General features: G+C 39.8%; 1 protein-coding gene across 15 annotated transcripts in view; it reads left to right on the top strand.

Annotated features, from left to right (window-relative positions):
* Positions 1 to 24312, top strand: part of ANKHD1 (ankyrin repeat and KH domain containing 1) — a 119829-nt gene that overhangs the window by 11324 nt on the left and 84193 nt on the right. For 14 of the 15 annotated variants that reach the window (XM_083799104.1, XM_083799106.1, XM_083799113.1 and 11 more), the window contains exon 2: positions 3664 to 3817. In XM_083799104.1, coding sequence (XP_083655230.1) covers positions 3664 to 3817 — 154 coding nt within the window. Of the gene's footprint in view, positions 1 to 754; positions 794 to 3663; positions 3818 to 24312 lie in introns of those variants that run through there. The other variant, XM_083799102.1, reaches the window with a different exon arrangement.

Below are 24312 nucleotides of genomic sequence, written 5' to 3'. Positions count from 1 at the left end.
GTAGTTCATTTGCACTGTAATGTTGCTTAGGAGCCCCAGTCACAATGCTCGACTCCTCGGTATTGTAGGTGCTGCAGATGCAATGCAAGGATGCTTGCTGCCCCACAAAAGTGTTCATTGTTCAGAGTATGACTGGACAACTCAAGTTCAAGGATGTAATTTCGTAGCATCTTTCTCTTACACTTTTCATAAAGATACTCTTCCTAGTAGTTTGGCACACATGAGAGCTGAAGCCACGATGGGCTGCGTTCGTATGCAGCAGGAGAAGGAAAGAATGGTGCTGGTACAGCTAGAAGAGGAAGCTTTTCCATTGTGTGGAGCCTGGGTCAGGAACAGGCTATTAGTGAACAGTCCAGGCTATTCTGGAAAAAGTACTTTTGTCCGTAACCGGCAGCTTGGTTCTTGTTGGTGTAGAAATACCTTTTTTCTTTTTTTTAAAGAAAAAAAAGTCATTTCAATGTAGTGTAGAAAAGATCAGTTTAGATTTGATATTAGAAATATAATCCCAGTCCTATATATCATTGCCAATTTTATAAGAATTGCTGGTGTTATTTTGGATGTTAGTGCTTGCAAAGTTGTCTTTGTATACCCCTGAGCTGAGGTAAACCCAATCATGGTATTAATGTATAAATACTGATGTAGTTGAGTCCAAAGATCTGTGAATGTGGCTGTTACGGAGTGAGCAACCAGGAGTGTAACTGGATCTGCAGAGCTGTGAGATCGCTGCAGTCTTTGGCAGAGCTTCAGGAAAGCTCCATCATTTCTCTGGATGGATGTGAAAGATCGCGGTATGGTGAGTTGCACTGATGTTTAGTGCACTGTCCTCATGTCCCACACAGCTAGCAGCTTGCAATGCTTCTTGGAGTTTTTGATCGGGAATTATTGCTAGTCGTAATTATTTTGGGAATTAGGATGACATGTTGAATCCATGTATTCCTAAGGAGTCTTTCCAAATAAGATGCTTATCAACTACTGCTGTCCAAAGCAGCTCAAAAAATAATCCAAGAATAGTGCAGTGACCAGTGACCCTCTCGCTTTGCCTACAGATCTCATTAGGGTAAAGTGGAGCATCTAAATTTCGCAACATGAGCACTCTATGAAGTCTTCCTGAAATATGTGTGGTGGTGGTGGTGGTGGTTTTTTTTGTTTGTTTGTTTGTTTTTCCCCGTTTATTTAAATTTAAAACTTGTTGGATATATTTGGTACCATGTGGTGGTGATGTAACCATCACAGGTCACTTTCATTCACAAGTTAATAAGACAGTTTTTTACTCTGCTGGTAGTGATAAGGTGTCCAGCTGTGCATCCTCTGTAGCCATGCCTGAGTGGGAAATTCTGTCCGTGTACAGAAACATCGTATGTTCTGACTTGGAAATTCATTGAAACCCATTTTGAAAGATTGGCAATGGCACAGTTGCTTAAACAAGTTGCATGTGGATTTTCACTATTTTCATGCTTACCGTATCCACAACACAAATATATACATTATTAAACATGAAAAAAAAATCAAAACCTAAGGTTTGATGCTGAACGTGTGCCTTTGCGTAGGATATCGTGAGGCTGAAGGCTAAGCTTGCCAGAAGGCAGTTTGAAAGTTTCTGGAGTATTTGTGTGGCTGCTTCAGTGGTAAGTAGCATCGTCCCTCCTTTTGGTATGCCTTCAAAGGGGAGGACTGCTGTTATCAGGGTAAGTGGGAAGGAAAAAGAACCCATCTGTTGGCATGCAATATACCTGCCTGTATGTAGCCCTCAGCTCTATGTAGTGGATAGTCGCTGTTGTACATGGTGGGGTTTTTCTACCAGTCATGCAAACGTTGCAATAGGAATAATATTTGCTGCATATTGGTGCAGCAATGGGCCTCGTGTAGTCTTAGTGGAGAATCATGAAATACCCCGAAGCACTCCTGTGTACAAGCGTGAGCTTCTCCACAAGCTATCTTTGCATCAGGCCTTATGGCAGCAAGGAGTCCTTAAACTGGCTAGGTGAACAGAAACTGAAAGTTGAGTTCTGCAGAGGGGAGTCATCGTGTGCGAATACCTTTTGCTGTGTGTCATAAGTTCTTCTGTTTGTAGTAAAAATGTGCATCCCTGGTTCAGGTCAGTGCTTTTCTGCTTTTGTAACCTTCAGCTCTTTCTCACAATGAAACAATACTCTATTTTTAGGAGTGTTGTATCTCGTTTGGACTGAATTAGAGGTCTTGCTGCTTAAAGCCCTGAGCCATAGCCTGCTGTCCTACCTTTAATGTTTGTGTGTTGGCACGCGAGGTGAAATACCTTTAAGTTAGCCAATATTATGCAGATCCCCTGAGATGTGCAACTAGTGATCTGTATTCCTAAAAGCTACTCTTCCCCCCTTCTCCCATGAATATAATTCTTTGTATTCTTATGTTAACATTGCATTTCACTGCCCTAACGATTATTGGATTGGAGGCTAGGAGATAATGTTACAGAACATTTACATATCAAAAAGAAATTAACAACAGTTGCTTTTGAGAGCAATGTCACCTGTAGCTCTCCAGACCCATGAACATCCTTGATACAATAGGGCACTTTCCTGAGTTTGTAGATGGCCTGATCTGGATTTTTGGAGCATTAAGGCGGTGTGTGATCTTACTGAATATGGTGGTAGGTTACCACTGGCATGAGAAAGACAGTGGGAAAAATTAGGGGAAGAGAAACGAAAATGAGGTTGGGACGTGAAGTTAGAAAGGACAGAAATTTGTCTCATTTCTGAGGGATACTGAAGGCACAAGTAGCCTTGAGCAGGTAATTTCTAATTGAGATAGCGTCCACGTTTTCATTTTAAAACGTTGCTGAAAATAGAGGGAGTTACGCCTGAACTTGAGACAGATTCTGAAATGTAGTTGTGCTCCCATTAGCGTATGAGTCAGGTATCCTCCTTGTTTATTCTGGCAAGCTGTCCTTAAAGCACAGTGTGTTATGTTGAGTAATTCCATGAGCTTGTGTTTTGAGATGACGTGGACCAGTGGTGGGACAGCATTATTGCTACTTAGTTGGAATACCTGCTTGCTTAATTGTTCTACCTATCTCTTCTTGTCTAGGAAACATTGGTGACTGGTTTTAAGTGTCAGTGTGGGAACAGATGTTTTGGTTTGAATTGTAGTTGACTGTCTTTTTTTCTCCTCAAACAAAATCCCTGTGTTGCATTAGTTGAAGTTACTTTCAAAAGGGAGCTGAAAAGTGTTTTAGGAAATCTTTCAGTCCCTCCCTGGCTCTCAGATAGTAATGACTTCGGTATGGCTGAGCCTCATACCTGCTTTTTGTTTTTAATAACGAGGTAGACGGACTCCTGGTGGCAGAGATGCTACATCCTCTTGTAGCAGTCTGTTCTGGTGGTTAACAGTGCAAACATCCATAACATTTTTCCAGTGTTTAATCTGAGTGGCCCTTGCTGTAGCCTCAGCTCTTGTTAATTAAGCTGTTGATACGCTGTTTCTCATGCTGAGTTTTTTCTTTCGTGATTTCTTCAGCTACCTTTTCAGTGAGTTGACCAAATTACTTCTAAGGTTCTATCCGATAATCTGTACAGTTAACTGTACTGTCATAGTAATGGTTTAAGTTATTCTGTAGATTTTTTAATATTTTAAGTTTATTATAAAATGTCAAAAATTGTAAAATTGTTTTTTCTTTGACTTCACAAACAGGTTGAATCGTTTATTTTGGACCAAGAAGATCTTGATAACCCAGTACTTAAAACCACATCGGAGTTGTTCTTATCGAGTGCTGCAGAAGGTGCAGACTTGAGAACTGTGGATCCAGAAACACAAGCAAGACTAGAAGCCTTACTGGAGGCAGCAGGTATTTTGTGCAGTATTTTTTTTCTGAAACCAACTTGCACACCGATCTGGCAACCTGTAAATTTTGACCCTCGTAAAGTATTCACAAGTCTGGAAGCTTACTGTGATGATGAGGAGCTGAGAATAACAATAAGCCCATAATTCTTACAGGTGTTGAGGGTTGCTTAGTTCACCGTTTCTGTGAGCATAAGGTTGGAAAAGTTTGTTTGAAGTAAGTGGTATTTCATTGATCAGAGAATATTACATATTACCAGAGGGAGGGTTACAGAGGAAAGGATGGAAGGAAGTAGACCTGCTCAAGTTATATTTTTCTTTATGCTGCTTTCGTCAATATATAATTATTAATTTATTACTTCAGAAATTCCTGCCTATGGCAGGGGGGTTGGAACTAGATGATCTTTAAGGTCCCTTCCAACCCAAGCCAGTCTTTGATTCTATTCTATGAAATTTACAGGTGAAATACTGGTTTCTATTTTGACTTCCATAAAAATCTTTTTCTATTCTGTAGTTTTGAGATATAGCTGTTGGAAAATGCATGTTTAATGTTCACGTTACAGAACCAGATTAGATAAACACAGTGCCACCACATTTGTTACTTTTACGGTGAAATGGCTTGACTAATCAAGTCTTTCTAAATTTTGTGGCTCAGATACTTGCAATGAAATAGGAAATCAAGTCTTTTTCAAATTTCCAATGAAAAAACACCCTGCTTTGAAAAAAATACTGTTTGATCATTGAGTGCATACTCAGACTAGTAGTCTTGTGCTGAAGTTGGAGTTTTCAGGCATTAGCTTTGAATACCCTTAAGAGGTAGATAAAATAGCATTTATTTGTAGGTGTTTAGATGTTAAGCTATCTACAGTCTTAAAAGGAGAATTTCAATCTGAGGATGCAAAGTTTGAGAAGTGGGCCTGCATGAACCTAATGAGGTTCCACAAGGCCAAGTGCAAGGTGCTGCACCTGGGTCAGAGCAACCCCAGCCATGAGGACAGACCGGGAGAAGAACTCATTGAGAGCAGCCCTGCAGAGGAAGACCTGGGGGTTCTGGTGGGTGAAAAACTCGACATGAGCCAGCAGTGTGTGCTTGCAGCCCGGAAGGCCAACTGCACCCTGGGCTGCATCAACAGAGGAGCGGCCAGCAGGTGGAGGGAGGTGATGGTCCCCCTCTGCTCTGCCCTCATGAGGCCACACTTGCAGTCCTGCATCCAGGTCTGGCGCCCCCAGCACAAGAAGGAAGTGGGTCTGTTAGAGGGAGTGCAGAGGAGGACCACAATGTTAATCAAAGGGCTGGAGCACCTCTCCTACAAAGAAAGACCGAGAGAGCTGGGAACATTCAGCCTGAAGAAGAGGAGGCTAAGGGGTGACCTTATTGCAACTTTTCAATACTAAAGAGGACTTATAAAAAAGACGGAAAGCAACTTTTTCCTTGGTCAGATAACGTTAGGACAAGGCTAATGGTTTTAAACCAAAAGAGAGGAGATTTAGATTAGTTACTAGGAGGAAGTTCTTCATTCAGGATGTGGTGAGGCATTGGAACAGGTTGCCCTGAGAACCTGTGGATGCCCCAACCCTGGAGGTGTTCAAGATGGGGTTGGATGAGGCCCTGGGCAACCTGATCTAGTGGGTGGCATCCCTGCCCATGGCAGGTGGATTGGAACAAGATGATCTTTAAGGCCCCTCCCAACCTGAGACATTCTATGAAAGGGGGCAGGGGACTTATTTTGGTCTCTTTGCATTTTGATTTTTTTTTAAAAAAAAGTGTAGCTTTTGTCAGCAGAAAATTGCAGCACCTTAATTAATGATGGATCTCTGAACTTAATCCAACTGAATGTAGTTCTTGTGGACCAAACTTTGCTTTGCAGGAAAGATAGAATATATCTGGGATTCTCTGAAAACCCAAATATGAATAATTGGATCTGTTGCAGTTCTCAGGTACCTAATGACTGATGTGTCCAAAAGCCTATTGCTAGACTTAGAAATTGTCAGTGAAGATGTCTGATGGCTAGTGTTATGAGGGTAGCTGGTCTCTGATGGTTTCCATCTAGGTTTGCAGTGTTCGAAATGAGTTCACAGTATATAATAAATCTAGGATGTACCATTGCTTCTTATAATGTCTGTGAGAATGCTTTCTTCAGGTTTCTAAATAGCAGTTTGCAGCTTGTCCTCTGGATTAGTTAATTTGTTTTTAATCTGAGATTCCTGTGCTTTGATTTCCTCCTGTGCTTGGAGTAGAGATGTAGAAAATGGACAGAACAGAATCCGGAAAGAAGAACAAGCCTGTTGGAGGGCTTTTGTTTGTTGGCTCCATCTCCTGTAAAAAGATGGGATGAAATTAATGCCTCTTGATTAATTTTTGTGGTTGAAAGATTGAAAACACTTGGGAGAAAGTTCCCTAGTTAAGGCGTACTTGTCTTTCCCACTGTGAGTTCAAATACTAGAAATATCATTAGTTTAAAAAAATACTTAGTAAAAATATCCAAAGGAAACACTGAGAACCTGGTAGCTTATTGATAAGACTTAAGTTGAAGGTGACTGAAAAATAAGCTTGTGTTTCTGGGAGGTGTTCTAAATAGCTTCATTGTGGGGGGGGGGTCACACTCGTCTGACTGGCTTGACTGAAAACACCCTTTCTAGCCTTAAATGAGCTGTTCAGGTTTCCATCATGGCAACAAAATGACCTAATGCTGTGATTTCTGTATTGTTTTGCAGTTTGGCAATAAAGGTGATTTCTCCTGTTAGTCATGTTTTAGTCACACTTCATTCCCCAACATTAAGTATAGCTTGCAAAAAGTAGATGGCAGCACTGCTGCTAGAACAAGTAGTTAAGCTACAGCTTGTCTGATGTGGTTTCCAGGGCAGCTCGGCTTTCTTTGTTGTGATTTACCCCCTCCTGCAGGAGGCTTGATCTTAACTTGCAACCTGCAGTACAGTCAGCCGTGTGTTTCATGTCTCAGATTTCGTAGTATTTCTCACATGCAGGGTTCAGGCTGTGTCCTTAGCATTTAATGACTTGCAAAACTAGTTCTGCTTACTGTTCCCAAATCCCTTAATGCTCAGATCTCACGTGAGCATGTTGGTTATTCATTCTGGAAAGTTAGTTCTAGCAACTGCAGCCAGATGAAATACTCTTTTTCAAATTACATATGCAGAAATTTTCTTCAACCATTCTGTCTTTGTTTTTTTTTTTAATTTTTTAGCAGCTGTTTTGATTTGTGAGCCCTGTAGACCTGCATGTGAAGGTGTAGTGATGTGAGCTGAGTTGAACTGCTTACGAGTATTTCTGTACATCATAATTACCCATCACGATGTAGTGCTGGATTTTTTTTTTCACAGTTTAGTTTTTATTCTATTCCTGTTTTCAGGATGACTTAAAATATTTTGTGTTCTCAGATGCTGAGTGGGGACAGTCTTAGAATTTGTAGTGTTACGGCCGTGCCCTGCTCCACTTTAACAGAGCAGTAAATACACATACATACTAAATATGCATACACACACACGCAAACGTTGGCTAGATTCGCTACATTTGCTAGGCCCTCTGAAAACCTGGCTAATTAGCTTTATTTATGACAACCAGGCTTCTGTAGTCTGTTTAAGCAAAGCACAATCACCTTGTTAATGAAAAACTATCTTTAAACAATTTCAAGTGATTGTATTTTTTGAGAAATAAACCCAACAAACTAGCTTTAAATTCTGAAGTCTGAGACACTGTACTGTTCTGAAGCAGAAGTATGAAGGTCATAAATGAGTTGTGTTGATCTTCAGCAAAAGAACTGAATCCTGTTGTTTGGGAAGCTATCCTAAACAAGCCAAGTCTTTTGCTGGTCTCAAGCGAAGTCTCGTCAGTTTTGACTCCTAGTAGTAAAAAAGGGATTTATAACTAAATTAACCTATGGAAAGAGAAAGTGAAAGGGAACACTGCTGTTTTGAGACATTTCATTTTTTCAGACTGTAATTAAATTGATTCTTAGTCTTCATCTTATTTTAGTCATCATCTTATTTTGATGCTGGATTCATGTTCTGCACTAGAAACATTCAGGTCCGCTGTTAATTAGGGTAATGTTGGTTTCCTAAAATAATATTCCAGCTCTAAAGAACCGTGGTTCCTTTTGTGGATCTTCAGTAAGGCTACCTATTAAATTTATTTTTTTTAGAGACAATAGTTGGCTGTTGGAAGATAAGCGCTTTGCTGCTGTGAATATAACACTTATATACATAATATATATTTTATATTACATTATATACATTATATACATATATTATATACAGTGTGGGTATAACACTTGTGTATATGAGTCCTTTACCCTCTCTTATCCATCCTGGTACCTCAGAAGGGACCAGAGCTCTTGCTGCTCTTGGCAGATTCTTCAGTGGGTCCCTCAGCACATGTTCTTACAAGGACAAACTCCGCTCCAAAGAGCTGGGGAAGATTTGGCAGGTTAAAGCTGTTTCATGTTCTGGCCCCTCCTTTTATAGGCATCAGGAAGGGAAAATGATTTACTTAACATAGTGCAGGGCTCTTTAGGGGAGTACAGGTGTCTTTTAAAGAGGAAAGAGAGGTATTGGTTGAAGCACGTGGTCAAATAAAAGTCTTGGATGCTTGTTTGGTGCTTTCAGCACCTGAAACATGGAATACCACAAAGTTGTAAAATGTCAATGTTAATCCCTGCAGTTAAAACACCCTTTTCATAGCGTTCCAGCGTGGTTTTGCTGATTTTTTTGGGAAGCGATATAGAACGCTGCTGAATTGTTTTATAACTTGAGGAAATAGCTTGGGTACCTGCGTACTTAACGGCAGATCTTTTGAGCATGGTTCCGATCAGTTGGAATTTTGAAGCACTTTGACAATGAAGCATCAAAAAACAGATGTAGAAGAAAGCGGTGAAGAATTTTTTTCTTGTAGTGTTAAGAACACTTTTTATTCCTGTTGAATATGTATATAGGGAGGAGCTGTATTAGCACACAATGTATTGTGTTAAAGGAAACAGAAAACGAACTGCCCCTTGCCAGCTCAGCGTCTACCTGACATAAGCACCCCTTGGCAGTAACCATGTGGGCAGCACTAGGAATAAGTCTTCAGTCTTAGCTGCAGGTACGTTGGTACTTCTGACATAGGAATTGTGAATACAAGTTTGCTTAGGGCCTGTCATAGACTTGGGTAGTAAGATGGCTTGCACGATTTCATGAGTGACTTCTTCAAAAATCCTACTATTAGTCATGAAGAGACTTGTGAGGAAGATTAGGGTATTTTGGAGAGGAACCTTCTTCAGCCAAGGGTTAATGAAACAGATGTGAGTAGTCCATTATTATGTTCAGAGAGCAAGTTGTATTTCAACAGAAAAGGCTGTATATAAGACTAAAAGGTGGCTAGAGACCATCAAATAAATGAAGTTTGGTGTGTTTGAGACTTTAGGAGATCAAATGTAGTGTAACTCTGTTTGAATAAATGGTCAAAGGGAAGTGATTTTATTTTTTTAAACAAGTGTCTGTTACTGCAACAAGCATGTCTTTAAAAGAGGCAGTGGGCACAAACCGGAGTGCAAGTGGTTCTGTGTGAGTATCAGGTAGCAGGCTGCCGTGCTGGAGACCGAGGAGGTTGTATGTTCTGGAACTGGGGCTTTCCAGTTCCAGAACTTTAGTTCTGGAACTAATCGCCTACTTAGTGGAAATAGAGAACACAGGTCAAAGTAAGAATGGGCCCAGATCAAATCTGCCCACTTTAGGATAAACTGAGAGGGTAGAGTTAGATTCAAGAACTGTAAAATTAAGTGCTTTCCAGTGTGTCTCTTTATATATCTCTGTATTTACCCACTCGACATGCTTTTTGTGATGTGAGCAAAACCATTCATTATTCACTAATGGCACTTTTTACAGTAAAGCTGATGTAAAATAAATAAAAATCACCCAACATTAGAGAGCTTGAATGTAACAAAATAGATTTGTGATCCAGCACTACCGGGCAGTGTGTACGTGGTCTAAATGAACAATTCGAAAGTTTCATGGCTTGCTTTCATCCTGCATCAGAGACACCCTTTGGAAAGTGTTGGAGACTGGGCTAGGTAAATATTTTGATCATATTTATGATAAAAAGATTCATATTTGGATCTGGTATTTCTTTTCTTAGAGTTGATGAGTAACTTACTTCTGGTTTTTAAATATAGGTGAGCATCTCATGCATTAGAAACTTAACCTCTAAAGGGTTATCCAAGTTTCACTTCAAATTTTAGAATTTGGGGGCTGCAGAAAACATGGATGATTGTTTATCAGTTTAATGACTGCACATCTGTACTTGTGGTATGTAATGAATACGCTTCTAGATTTGTGTCAGTATTATTGATTTTAAAAAAGAAAAACTGGGCCTTTATTAGAGGAATCTAAGAAGGGATTGCTGAGATTGGAGCAAAGATGAGGCTTTATTGTTAAATTACAGCAGTAACAAATGTAACAAATTTAAAGTGTGTTTAGGCTTCTTCAACATGGTAAAAGTCTTTCTTTAGTCCAAGCAACCGTTTTGTTCTTTATTTTTAAAGAAAGACAGACTTTTCACCCTGATTTGCTTTGGTCTGAAATACTTGTTTTAAATCATTGTGGTATACGTATCAAACAAGGGAAACAGTTTTCATCAAGATGGCCTCAATGGGCTTCATTCCCTGAGTTCCTTTAGAAATCAGGGCTGTGCTACTATTAAAATCACTAGTGCTTTGTAACTGGAATACTTCTGCCCTTTGAGATATTGACATATTACAGTGACTTGCTCATTTTCTTTCTTCACCATCTAAAGATTCAGAATGGGAAGGAATATATGGTATGTGAAACTTACAGATGTGTTGTGCTTTTGATTAAGTTGTATAAACTGAGTTTTGTGCATGTAATTATTAATATTAAATTTTGCTAAGGTTTTGCATGATTGAAATATTTTTCTAATCTATTAGTCATTTAGATTAGAAAAAGTCCGGTCTACTCCTGTGCTTAGAAAAATTAACTTCCATATTTGGAAAGGGTTTTGAACTGTATCGACTTCATGTTTTTGGATTCTTTTTCAGTTGGATTTTGCTGTGAAGAACAGTTTAATTTTAACACTTAAATTGATGCTTCTAGGCGTCAGACAGCTACGTTATCATATTTGATCTGAAAGTTATGTTTTGGGAATTCTTTTCTTTGACAAATATGATTCCAAGATTTTAACTTTTCCTTGCAGGATGTGGTGGTGGGAAGAGAAAAAATGATCAGTTAAAACCTTTGACTTCTGAAGTTAGAGAACACTGGCCAGGGTACTGTTCAGTCTTTTTAGTTAACTGCTGTGCATAAGTGGTCACTGTTAATCAACTAGTGTTTTATGACTACTGTATACAACTTGCACAATTCTTTTTTTATATGTTTTTATTTGAGGTCATAGGTGCGTTTTTTATTAACTTCTCCTTCCTGTTTTACTTCTGTCTTGTTTTTTATGCAAGTTGGATCCATCTGCGAGGCAAAATCCATTTCACTCTCCTGTTCTAATACGGGGATATTTCTGGTTAAAAGCTTTTTTCCAGTTGGTATTATTTTGAGGGCGTCTTGTTATATTAGTGCTTCAAGCAGCCCCAGCCAAAGGTTGAAAGTGGGGACAGTTCAGGCAGGAGAAAAGAGCCGGTGCTTTATTGACAGTCCTTAACACGGGATTGAAACGGAGTTCAGCCAGTACTGAGTGGGAATCCTAGACTAGGATGCGCGTGCTTCCTTCACTAATGAAAGTGGAAATATCGTGTTCAGGTTTCACAGGGGTGTAAAGAAGCTTACGCTGGGGCTTTGTGGTGCAGCAGCTGGCTCGGAGCGAGGTGTGCAGTACCGCGGCCTGCGCTGGGGAGCTGGTGCCCTGCACAGGGTTAGGGGGGGCTCTTGTGGGCCAGGTACTAAGACTCTGTTAGCAATATATTGAAGCAATATATGAAAACATAAAAAAAACTCTATTTTGGTCATCTTGAGTTTTATGCTTGTTATATAAATAAAGATAGTTATGTAAATGTTATGTGAATAAAGGTAGTGCACAGCAATACCACATGCAAGATAGTTATGTGGCTATGTGATATTAACCATGTACAGGAAGAAAAAGAACACTAGCTCAAACCACAGGTTACTTGAAGCTGAAATGCTGGTAAATGTTACTGCTGCCCCAAGTATCTTACAACAGAATGTGTCTTAGTTGTGTGTGGTGTATTTCTGCTGTGTTCTGCTACGTTTATGTGCCTGTTTACATGTGTTGATAGTGATAGGACAAGGCGGAACGGTTTTATATTAAGACAGGGGAGATTTAGGTTGGAAATTAGGAGAAAATTTTTCACTCAGAGGGTGGTGAGGCACTGGAACAGGTTGCCCGGAGAGGTTGTGGATGCCCCATCCCTGGAGGCATTCAAGGCCAGGCTGGATGCGGCTCTGGGCAGCCTGCTCTAGTGGTTGGCAACCCTGCCCAGAGCAGGGGGGGGTTGAAGCTAGATGATCTTTAATGTCCTTTTCAATCCAGGCCGTTCTATGATTCTGTGGTATGATTCTTTTTGTGATGCCTGTGTAAGAGATGAGCGCAGATGGTAACGGTGTGAAATGAAGCAGGTACTATGCTTGCAAGTTGGGGTTCATCGAAACATAGCTCTTCTCCCCAAGTGCATCAGCACAGGGGGAAAGGAGTGAGAAGGTGGAAAAGCCTGTCTCTTGCTTGTATCTCCTGCAAGAAGACGTGTTTATAAGTAACTCGGTTACACAGGCAGGATAGAGGTCTGTGGTTATGCTTGTTTTCTGTGCAGAAATAGGATCTGAATCTCCCCAGTAAGATTTCAGTTTTATTTGACTTTCTGGAACTTAATGATGAGCTGTGATTGCAGTAATTAGTGCCAGCCACTTAACTCTACACAAGACAGACTGGTAAGTCAGGCTCGTGGTAGCCTGAATGGGAAGCCACCCATTCTGGGGCTGAATGGCAGTAGGCTGTGAGATGTAACAAGTACATTTGAATCAAGGCTGCCTGATACCTTTCTAAGAGTTGCTTAAACCTTCTCGTCTCTGTACTGTGGCAAGTGGCTCAGGAGACTAGCGAAGAATAAACTGACCTCTTCTTGGTGTACTTACAATAACACGTTGTTCTGTCAGTTTTATAGCTGTACTGAATATTGTGGTATTGTGGTGAAACAGATATAGCTGATCCTCTTTTCAATTGGTAAGTCACCTCTGACAAAATACTGCTATTTTATATTTAGGGAGTAATCACAGTACATACTAGTTTCTAGTAAAAATATGATAAAATATGCATAGTGTAAATGATCAAATTCTGTTTATTGCTAGAAAGTTAGACTATTTTTCGCCAGACTAATGAAAAAATAAAAATACACGAAATATATTACCACTCGTTCTTGGTTCTTCTTGAGGGATCAAGAGGTCTTTTTTTTTTTGCAATAGGACCTGAGCACTTTTCCTATATAGCACATTTCCTATTATAAATTCTAAAGACTTTATTTTGAAAGTTTATTTAAAACAAGCTGTAATATGTTAAGCATCTTGCACACTTTTTTTTGTCAATACGGTTTTTAATAGGTAGCTTTTTATCCTAAACTTGCTGAAACATTCTTTAAATGCTTCTTTTAATAATAATTATGAATATGAAGTATTTAAATATTTGAAGATTAGACACATACTGATAAACTTAATTAAAAATGCATTGCAGAAATTTATCCTTGTTTTATCCATCAGGAAAATACTTGCTGTGGAAACAAAGTACACTGCAGTTCTGTAAAGGCTTTTTTCCACCGTGTAACAAAGCATTATCTCTACACCACCACTGTTAACTTGTTGTTTAGCCATTACCTTTTACTCATGTTTTGCACAGCTTCTTAAAACTTAATAATAGGGCTGAAAGAAATCTCAAATCTAGGTTTATCTCCTTCTCTTCCTTTTCCCCAGGCAGCCTCAGCCATGTCTGTGCCGTTCCTGACAGGTGGCTTTAAGAACTGGTTAGACAAACCATTTCCAGCACTGGAAGCTCCCGGCGTGCTGAGCCAATTGCAGCCCTTAAGACTGAGGACTGATACTTAGAAAAAACTTCTTTGTGCTAAAATATGTAACTTGGGTGTCAAGGAAACACTAAACTGCTTTGGAAGGACTTCATGAGGAAGAGAAGGAAGTTGTCCTAGTAAAGCATTTGATCTTTTTTTTTTTTGGTGCAGTTGCTTTAGCTTCTGGCTTTGTGCACCATATCTGAGTTCAGTTCATTTTCATTCCAGCTAGACTTTTCTGTTCTTGTTCTCTGGAGTCTCTGTATGCGATCTGTGTTCTTCAGGGCTTGTCGCCCCAGTTTAGTAACATTACTGAAGTTGAGCTCTAGTGATTCATAGAGAGTAGGAGTATTACTTCATCTGTCCTGCAAGATGTGCTTTTGTTTATCTATCACATTTTGTTGACTGTCTCTTTGCAGGGGAAAATGTTGATTTACAGATTGAATTTGACCTTGAATAAGTCTACCAATACTCTTCTGAAAACTTACCTGAACAAGCTATTCTGTATTTGTGCAGCTGATTATTTTTGTATGTCTATATGTATTTGTTGATATTTCTGTTTGAATATGTCCTTTGAGAAGAAAGCCTTGACTCGGAATCATTATAAAGGCTAAAGTTCTATCGTTGCTTTCAAAGAATTGTACGGCTTTCGAGTAACAGAGGAAGGACACAGCTAGAGAGAACAGACTAACCAGCCTGGCCTGACTTCTAGTTGGTTTCGTCTGGCTTTGCCAGAACAAGCAAGCACCATGTTTTAGAAGCCTTTACAGGGAAAGGAGTAGGTGGGAATGAAAAGAGGAAAAATGTCCTTGTGGCCATGCTTTTGGCTAATAGCCTTCTCTTACAGTGAGCATATCGAGTGCGATCTGCCTAGGCTGTAGATAGAATACAAGGAAGAACAACTTCATTTTAGTTTCTTGTACAGATAAGAACAAAGGTCTGGAGGGGAATGATGGAAGAAGTTTGCTTTACTAAAATCTTAATCTGCTAAATCTTTCTATCATTTGAAACAACTTCATCTGTAAGTGATCCATGTGATTAATGCTTATTACAACTTCTCTCAACACTGTGCTCCAAACAAACGTAGTAAAGCTTGCTCGTTGTGATGCTGTGTGTTTGATTCTGTGACCTCTGATGGACAAAAACCTCCATCTGATGAAGCAGAACTGTCTGAATTTGTTAGATATAGACTTAGGTGAAAGAGCATCTCTTGACAGCCTTATGTTGCCTTCCTCTTTGTTTTTTGATTGATGTATTTTTTTTGAATTTTAAGAGGATATCCCAAGGAATTAAAAACATGATGGGATGAATCTCCTGGACTTTTCTTGTAGAGGTTTTTTTTCTAAGGCATTCAGGGTAGGTGGGTGTGTGCTTTCTTAAAGTTGGGTCATGGTAAAGTAAATCTAATGGCCTTTCTGAAGGAGTAGGATCTGGATTTTGGTGGTTTTCTACTCTAATGTACTGTGGTATTCGTAGAGGTACTATTTTCAGAATGCTCTTTTATTTAATGACAGTACACCCCCCACCCCGTTGCTGAACTGTGTAGTGAACCAGAGCTATTTTCTGATGAAAGTTACGGTCCATTTGGACTCAGTTTCTCATGGAATGCTGCAAATTTGGGGTTCAAGTAGGATATTTGCCTATAAATAGCCTTTACAGGTTACTTGGGGTCTGTTCCTGCATCTTGATTGTGCACAGAGATCGTATCCTGCTGTTAGTCTCCAGAGAGCGATGATCCTTTTCCTCCATAAGCCTTAGGTTACTTAAAGATCAGAAAGTAATTCCATGGTTTTCACCTTCTGCCACCAAATAGGTGAAGGTGTCTGAAAAGTATCTTCTTTTTTTTTTTTTTTCCGAAAGTCAGAAGCCCTGAGGTAGATGAGGTGTAATATTTGGCATGGAATGGTAGCAGAAAAGAATTGGAATTTTGTGGACCTTCTACAGTATGAATGAATTTTATTCTTTTCATCAAGTTTCTCAGGGATATGTTTTTTTTCCCTTTGGTGTTTAACCTCTCACAGTGGACAATATGATTTCTAAGTTCTGTCTTTCCATGTTTCAGTAGTAGTCTTAGTTCTCTGAGGTGTGTCCTTAAGATTCTTGGAGGCAAGCCGTTGTTAGACTTGAAATGAGGAAATACTAATTTTTATCTGAGTGAGGCATAAAAAGAAGAATTAGAAATCAAGGAATAATTGCCTACTGCTAGCCTTGATTTTTTTCCTGTAAAATAATGAAATAGTCCTGTAAGTTTTTCCATATTGGATGGAATGAAGTAAAGAATTTGAGACTTTCCTTATGGAATTCACATGAGAAACACTCTGTAGCCAATAACATAGGCTCAGGCGAGGATCTCAGTGACGTAGCATTTTTATTTGCGATTGCAATGACGGGCGTCCTGCAAGCAGGAGTGCGCCTACTAGTTGTGTAGCACAGTTTATACACTTTATCTCTCTACGACTAGGACCCTCTCCCCTGTTTTCCCATTGACTGGGTAGTCCAGGTTCACAAATAATACATGGATTTCAGTTGCCAGCCTGTTATTTTTCAAGGTTTTTTTTTGACTTTTTATTTTTACTCTGTGAGGTGGTAATGTTTCTTCCCTTATCTGACTTGACACCGTGTTTTTCACCTAATTGCACTAGGGAGTATGGTGGTTGTCTGCATATTTACAAGGTAAGCTTTCTTATCACTGCAAGCATATCTCAATACCACATTCCTTCCTCCTAAACAATGTAACATCTCTGCAAAAACACAAAACCAATCTTTCTTACAGTTCCTGATGGTTTTTGCTCCTGGGTCATTAATAGGGCTGCTGCCTTTATAGCTATACAGGGAAGTATTGTAAGCACTACAATCTTAAATAGAATAAATTCCTCCAAGAGTGACTTAGGGCTTTAAAGTCGTTTTAAAGCCCCTAGCAATCTAATTCTTTTTTCTCAGTCCCTAGTCTGGATACTTTCTAGAAATACAGTGCGTCAGAGTTGATGCCCAGAACTCTCAATTTGGAGCCTAGCTCCTTTGATTCTTGCTGGGTCACTCACTAGTTGATACCAATTCTGATATGCTCATTTAGTGTTGTATACTGTCATCACAATCCAGCTGAGCGTGCTGGTATGCATGGGTTGCACTTACGCTTCATTGAAGGGACACGAGCAGGTGACTGTCTCTAGGGCAGATGTGCTGAGTCTGCCATTTGAGTTTGTCCATTTAAAAGCTAAACAAATCCAGGCAAACAATTCAGCTTGTAGTTGACGTTTTCTCTTAGCTAATCACAGTGGTATTGTCAAATGTGGTACAACCAGACGAGCATTTGAGTTTATAAATGTTCTTGAATACTTGCTGATGCTGTGGCCCTGGAAAAGATGTAGCAGAAGGAGGTAACTGAGTAGGGAAGAGAAGGCTTGGTATAGAAATGTCTTCAGGCACCCAAGTAATTCATTGAGACTTTGCTGCCATGGGAAACGTTTCTGGGTGTGTACTGCAGCCTTTTACTTATGTTTGGGGTGGAGTGGGGGAATGGGACACGGGACATGTACAAACAAAAATGGACAGCTTGGTCATTCCAGAAAATTCAAAAGTGAAACAATAAGCTTATATTTATTATCCAATATATATTATAATGTCAAATATAAATTTAATATATAATATACAGTACCTCCCATTTAATCTTAGAGGTGCTCCAAAACAAATTCATGTCCATAGTAATGTGTAAGTTTATAAACTGGTGCTTAATCCCGTCCTTTTTAATTTGGATTAAAGTTAGTATCGTGCTTTGAATATTCCTGTAAAATGCAAGATTAAATTTACTTGCAGTCAAAAACAAGTTAGAAAGAAGACTTTGCCATGGGTAGAAGAGCTTTTTTAATCACAAACAAACAAACGCATTACTGTAGCTGATAGAATTAGCTGTTACTCTGGCTTGGTTTATAGAAAACAACCGAGTTACTGTCAGAACTTCTATAATATTGCACTAAAACCAGTTTATATTCTGAGGGAAAACTGGCAAGATACCGTACTTTTCTGCAGGATACAGAATATTTTTTCCTACATATTCCAGTATAGATTCCTAATTTGACACGAGATCTTTACAGGTGGAATCAAGGGAAAAATCTGTGCTGCAGGTACCATCCCTGGCTTGACATGCGGCTTTCAATAGTTGTAGTTAGACTGGGTTGCAGCTGTCCCAGAGTTAGAGCAATTTCTTGGGTTTCTTCTTCTGACTCTTTTCTATTATAGTTCTCACTCAGCAGTCCCTGTTGATGTCAGTGGTTTTTTTTTTTTCTGGTCTGGTGTTCTACTTTTGCCGTTAACTCATAATGAGTAAACAGAAGCTTTCCCCTCCTCCAGATCCAAATTCAAATTTGTCTACGTACATTTAATATGTCTTGCAAGCCAAAACTCAAATACAGGGTTTAAGAGCCGCTTTTGTAGGATTCCTTAATGCTATACATTAGAAAGATCTAGTTTAACTTCCTAAGCCAGGTTCCTTGAAGAAACTTAAGTTTGTTTGCAAAAATAGATGATCTGGGACTGAGGAAGATGCTCCTTTCTTACCTCTCCATCTTGCTGCCTAATGAGTGTTAGCTGAGCAAATGCTTTGGCCAGCAGGGATGCTGTAGGATCAAATATGTGATTAAACTAGCAGTTACATGTCAATTGAAGCCTAGTTATTGGTGGTAGATAGAGACTAAGAATTTCTGTCTGGGGATTCATGCGTAATAGTTTTCAGTGCACACCAAATAGTTTTTGCCTTGATTGGTTGTAACATTCGGTAAGGGTGGGATATGTGCTCACTAGGTTCCGAAGCAAGGCTTAGTTCTCCCAATGAAGATGTGTTTTTAAAAAAAGTAAAAAAAAAAAAAAAAAAAAAAAAAAAGTGGCTACTGCAGACCAATCTAGACAAGTCTGTTCTGTTCATAATTGTTTTTTTTACTTACCTGCTAGAAGAAATATGAATACTTTCCCATACCTGAATAAAATTCTTCAGGTTTTGTGCTAGCTTGCTTTGTTCGAAGCAATTCAGTCACTGAATTGCTGTTTAAATCGTGGCTTTGACAGAAATGGCAAGTTCTTACTGTATTATTTTTTGTGTTAATTGTAGCTGCTTCTCTAAAGGAAGAGCTGATCCAAGAGGCAGATGCTTGTACCAGATGCTTAACTGCAGTGAGATGGGTGAAAGTCATTTGTCCTTTGAGACCTTTCTACCTTCTGTGATTACTGCTGGAGCATCCACCTCTGCATTGCCATGCAACATCTGCAGCCAATTTGCAGTTCTGTGTTGTGTTCTTGCTTCGGCAGCACTGAGGAACTTGGGGTGCTTGGCAAGAACACATGTGGCTAGGCTCCAACTGGGGAAAAATCACCCTTTTGATGAAAGGATTGAAGTTTTGTGAACAGTAAAACTTGCTAATAGTTGGTGGAGAAAAAGCAGCAGCTGACCCTTGCAGTTTTCTGTACCGAGCATCCATCCTGTAATATATTCAGGTATGGATTTTGCAGCTAATTGATACGAACAAAATGGCTGATGACAAAGTAGATCTGTGTAATGTAGGAGTAATATGTGATGCTTCCATACCAACTACATGTAATATGTTAGGAAAGAAAGTGTACTTGGTTGCTTGATCAGCAAGACTTTATGCACATACATATTTCTAATGAACGTGTCCAAATGTCTGAGTTCCTATAAAGAATCAGAAGCATTGAGGATTGTATCTGGTAACTTGTGACCTTGTAATCAGGTGAATGTTTCTTTGCTAGAGATATAATAGGGAGAAAAACTTGGAAAACCAAAATTTGTTTCTTTTTATAAAGGTGTTCTATTAGGAAACCTGAACATTTGGACATTCTGAATAACTAGTACAGAAAAATTGTGGTTGAGGTAACTTAGTGCCTATTTGCTCTTACTGGCAGGCAGGAATCTTTCTTCTGTTCCTAGCTATGCAATTGGCTCTCCTCTTTCCAGTTGCTGTATTTGCTAGACTCTTTGCTGGTCATGTTCAACTTGCCGTTCTGCCATAAAACTCCGTTTTCCAAAAGGTGAGTGTACTGCAGTTGGTGGGAGTGCCTTGGGAAAAATAAGAATAATGGAATCATCGAATGGTTTGGGGTGGCAGAGACCTTAAAGATCATCTAGTTCCCGCCTCCCTGCCATGGGCAGGGACATCTCCCGCTAGACCAGGTTGCTCAAAGCCCCATCCAGCCTGGCCTTAAACACCCCCAGGGATGGGGCGTCCACAGCTTCTCTGGGCAACCACATCCAGCTCTGAGGGTCCCAGAGCTGAACACAGCGCTGCAGGTGGGGTCTCACGAGAGCAGAGCAGAGGGGGAGAATCACCTCCCTCGCCCTGCTGGTCATGCAGCTGTTGATGCAGCCCAGGATACAGTTGGCTGAAGAAGAATAGGAGGAGTACTGTCATCTGCCTTTCTGGCAGCGGCCAGATACTAGAATATCTCCTGTTATTTCAACTGAAGAAGAGGTAACTAAAGAATTTGCTTAACTTTTGTATAATGGGAGAAAAAGGGCATTAGCAAAATTGCAAGGGTTGAAAAATCAAGCTGAGAGAGAAATTTAGATGCACGTAGTGATGCAGGGAAAGAATACAGTTTTGCAGTGAAAGTTTGTATCAAATGTATATAAGGGATAAATTATTGCATTAGGACAGGAATTTTAATGGTACAGTAAGGTTTCAGTGTACTGGAACTAAGATCAGACTATGATTTTGATATTCTTTGTTGAAGATGACACAAGTGTATGTTTGTCTTTGAGAAGACTAAAAACCTCAATGTAATTTTTTAGCATTTTAGAAAAATAAAGTAAAATATACCATATCATATTACTGCTTCCTGCCTGGGACTGATAGTGTTGTAATGACCAATTGAAAAATGTAGAATCGTTTTGTCATATTGTCTTTTTTTCTCTAGAAAAGCACTAAAGCTTTATATACAGGAAAAAATTCTTTTAAATGAGAAATTTCAAAGAAACAAAAACATGTTTCGGGGAGGTTTAGCTTCTATGAGTTTGTTAGCTGTGGTCTAAATACTTCATTATGTAATAAAAATGTTTATTCTCTGTGGTTGCAATCAAGATGTTCTCTTTTCTCCTGGTAGGCAGCTTTTCTCTCAGAAGGGATTTGGAATTTGCTACCTTATTCCTGCTCTTCCTCCTGTCCCTTCCCAGTCAAGACAAATCTGTCTACTTTTACAAGCCTCTTGTGATTTTTGAGGTCATGTTTCAGAAATGCCAGGATTTTAAATATTAGCACTGCCATTGTCTGATTTTTTTTTTCAAGTTGGGCATAATGTCAAGTTTCACTTGCACTGTAATTAAGAGTTTTTTCTGACACCAGTACTGGCTCCTTTTCTCACAGGAGCTCTTAAGCCAGTAGAGCTATTTGCAGAAGAGTTTTGGAAGATAGCAAAGGCTTACTGAAGTTAAGCAAGGTCTGTCTGCTGTCAGATTGCCTCTAGTGCCGAAGTTTATCCTCTGTAATCCTCTATTTGCTGGTACTGTCCATAGGGAAGATTATTCTCACTTCTGTAGAGGTATTGTGCTTGGGAAAGCTTGAGTTATTTTCTGTAGCTGTGTGGGATTGCCCACTGATGGGAGGTGGATTGAATAACTCTACAACATAGGCTGAGGAAGACCAGAAGGAGCGAGACCTTCTGCAGGGAGGTTTTGCAGTTGCTCTGCACTAGCTGGCCACAATCCTGCTGAGGTAAGATGGCCCAGCTGGGCAGGCACAGCTGCTCAAACGCATCCCAGCAGTGCCAAATTCAGTTAACCCACACGGATCAGCTCAGAGTTACATGTGCAATAGACCCTGCTTCCCTGAAGCAGAGGTTAAACTACATGCTATATGAAGATGATTGAAACTTTTGGCTGGATAAAGGTATGGCAGTGCTAATTACAGGGTTTTACTGCTGTGAAGAAACCTTTTGATAAAGGCCAGGGTACTAAAAATGCTGTTAATTTGGAAATGCATCAGCATGAAGAATTGAAGCATTAGGAAGGTTTGTGGCTAGCTTTGGCTTGTACACGAGAGGTGGTTAGGTGATAACTTCAAATGTTTTTTCTCCTGTCTTTCATTTGGAGGCATCCCGTGAGACAGTAAAAGCTTAGTGTGTTTTAAATGCTTCCTGAATTGAGATTTACTGAGTATGCCAGTGATGTTCTGCTCACATAAAATGTCCTGTCAGAAAGATGCTTCATTTGCCTTGTTGCATGATTGGTTTCCAGCAAAAATGCTGAACTCTTCTCATCTCAGGTTTGGGTTGCAAAAACTTAAATCATTAAATCTAGTTCAGTATGAAGGAGTCCCTTGTTAGATGAGGGGTTTTGAACTGAGGAAATGAGCATGACCTCTTGCTGAAGTGTCTTCTGTTTTGAGGCTCCTTCAAAATCTAAATCTTTTAGGAGAGGAAGGAGTAGTGAACAGAAGATTCAGCTCCCGTCCTAAGATACTTATATCTATGCTAGAAGCTAGCATCTTGCCAATTCCTGATTTTTGAGTTATCCTGACTTTGGGGTGGTGGTTCAATATTCATTTGTTGGATTTGACCTTGGAAAGGGTTTTTGGGGCAGGCATAAGAGGTATGCCATAAAGGAGCGAACCGACTTCAGAAGCTCTGATACATGAAGTGGCAACACAATACTGTCAGCAAGTTCTGAAGGTACCGGGCATGAAAGCAGGGAGAATATATATTCATACATTAAATTTAATAAGTCTGTACAACTATCTTGGATGATCCAGCCCTGCTGTATTTAAGAGAACATTGTGAATTTTAACAATAAATATAGTAATGGTCCACCAAGTTAAAATTTAAGCACATGCATAATGTGGAGAAGCAATCAGAGCTGATTATGGAATGTTTTTTCTCATGCTGCTGAAGGTGGACCAGTGCACTGGGCTAGGCTGAGCTAGTACAGATCAGGTGTTTGAAAATATTGTGACCAAATCCATGTCACCATGGTCTTGTCTGATTTGATTTGCATTCAGATACGCCTCTTGGGAGTAATGCTTTTTCTTAAAGAGCGATTAAGCCTATATTTGAGTACGGTATTATACACTGTAGAAAGATTGATCTGGGAGGAATTTGGAGCAGGAAGGGAGACTCAAACAATTGTTACTTCATGATATTTTTTATTTAAAGAAATGGCTGGTGTTTAAAGCTGCTCATGTATGAAACTGCATGCTTATTTAAGCACTAATGAGCAATCTTATAATGGTACACTAATAGGCGATAACATGTTACATAGTGATTTTAAAAGTTTAGATCTCTTTTTAAGGATGAGAAAAAGCCATAATCAAAGTTTTGTGGGTAGCGTGGTGATAGAGTAAGATAAGCAAGTTTGTTGTGACACAGAACTACGTGTCATTTTATATGTTGGGAGATTGAGAATACAAAAACTTTGAATGAAGGTTTCCACTCAAATTTCATCTTTATTTTTAATAATGTGAAAGACGAGGTAAACAATGTTATGGTGAATAGGGTATTTGCTACCAGTATATTTACTTAGGGGCAGAGGTCTCTTAAGAGGACTTCTACGGTATGATATTGAAGTCGAAATGTTTTTTGGAAAGCAAAGTAGAATCAGCTACCTGTATTCCATGCATATTCAGGTTCTTCAAATACCATTAAAAAATAAGGCATGTTTCTTGACCTTGATTTTCATTTCATTCTTCTTTTAAGCTGTCCCCATTTGCATCAAAACTTGCCTTTGTGGAAAGAGTGGTTCAAGACCTTAAGAAAACACAAGATTCAGCTAAGCTTCTGGGACTAGCAGATGGTTCCATGTGAGCTGAAGTTTTGTTAGATTTCCTGACAAATGTGAGATCATAAACTTGGTCTGTTAGCTGGTGATTGGCCTCAATGGCCTTTGTCTGTGTCTGTGATGCCGGAGGCTGTCCTGAGGAGCCCCATACCCGTGAGGTCCCAGAGGAAGTTGAAATAAAGGAGTTTGCCTTGGGTGATGAGGGCTGGGCGAAGGATCAATTAAGGAAGCTGGACATCCATAAGTCCGTGGGTCCTGATGGGATGGATGCACCCACGGGTGCTGAGGGAGCCGGCGGAAGTCATTGCTAGGCTGCTCTCCATCATCTTTGGCAAGTCATGGGCATTGGGAGAGGTGCCTGAGGACTGGAGGAAAGCAAATGTCACTCCAGTCCTCAAAAAGGGCAAGAAGGACGACCTGGGTAACTATAGACTGGTCAGCCTCACCTCCATCCCTGGAAAGGTGATGGAACAACTTATCCTTGGCATTGTCTCCAGTCGTATCAAGGATAAAAGGGTCATTAGAAGCAGTCGACATGGCTTCACCAAGGGGAAGTCGTGCTTGACCAACCTCATAGCCTTTTATGAGGACATAACCAGGTGGATACACGATGGAAAGGCAGTAGACGTGGTCTATCTTGGTTTCAGTAAAGCCTCTGACACCGTCTCCTACAGCATCCTCACAGCTAAACTGAGGAAGCGTGGTCTG

Source organism: Anser anser (assembly GCF_964211835.1).
Source record: "Anser anser genome assembly, chromosome: 14".
In the NCBI taxonomy this organism is placed as follows: Eukaryota; Metazoa; Chordata; class Aves; order Anseriformes; family Anatidae; genus Anser; species Anser anser.
The sequence above is the reverse complement of the archived record's forward strand: the minus strand, read 5'-3'. Positions and strand labels throughout refer to the sequence as shown.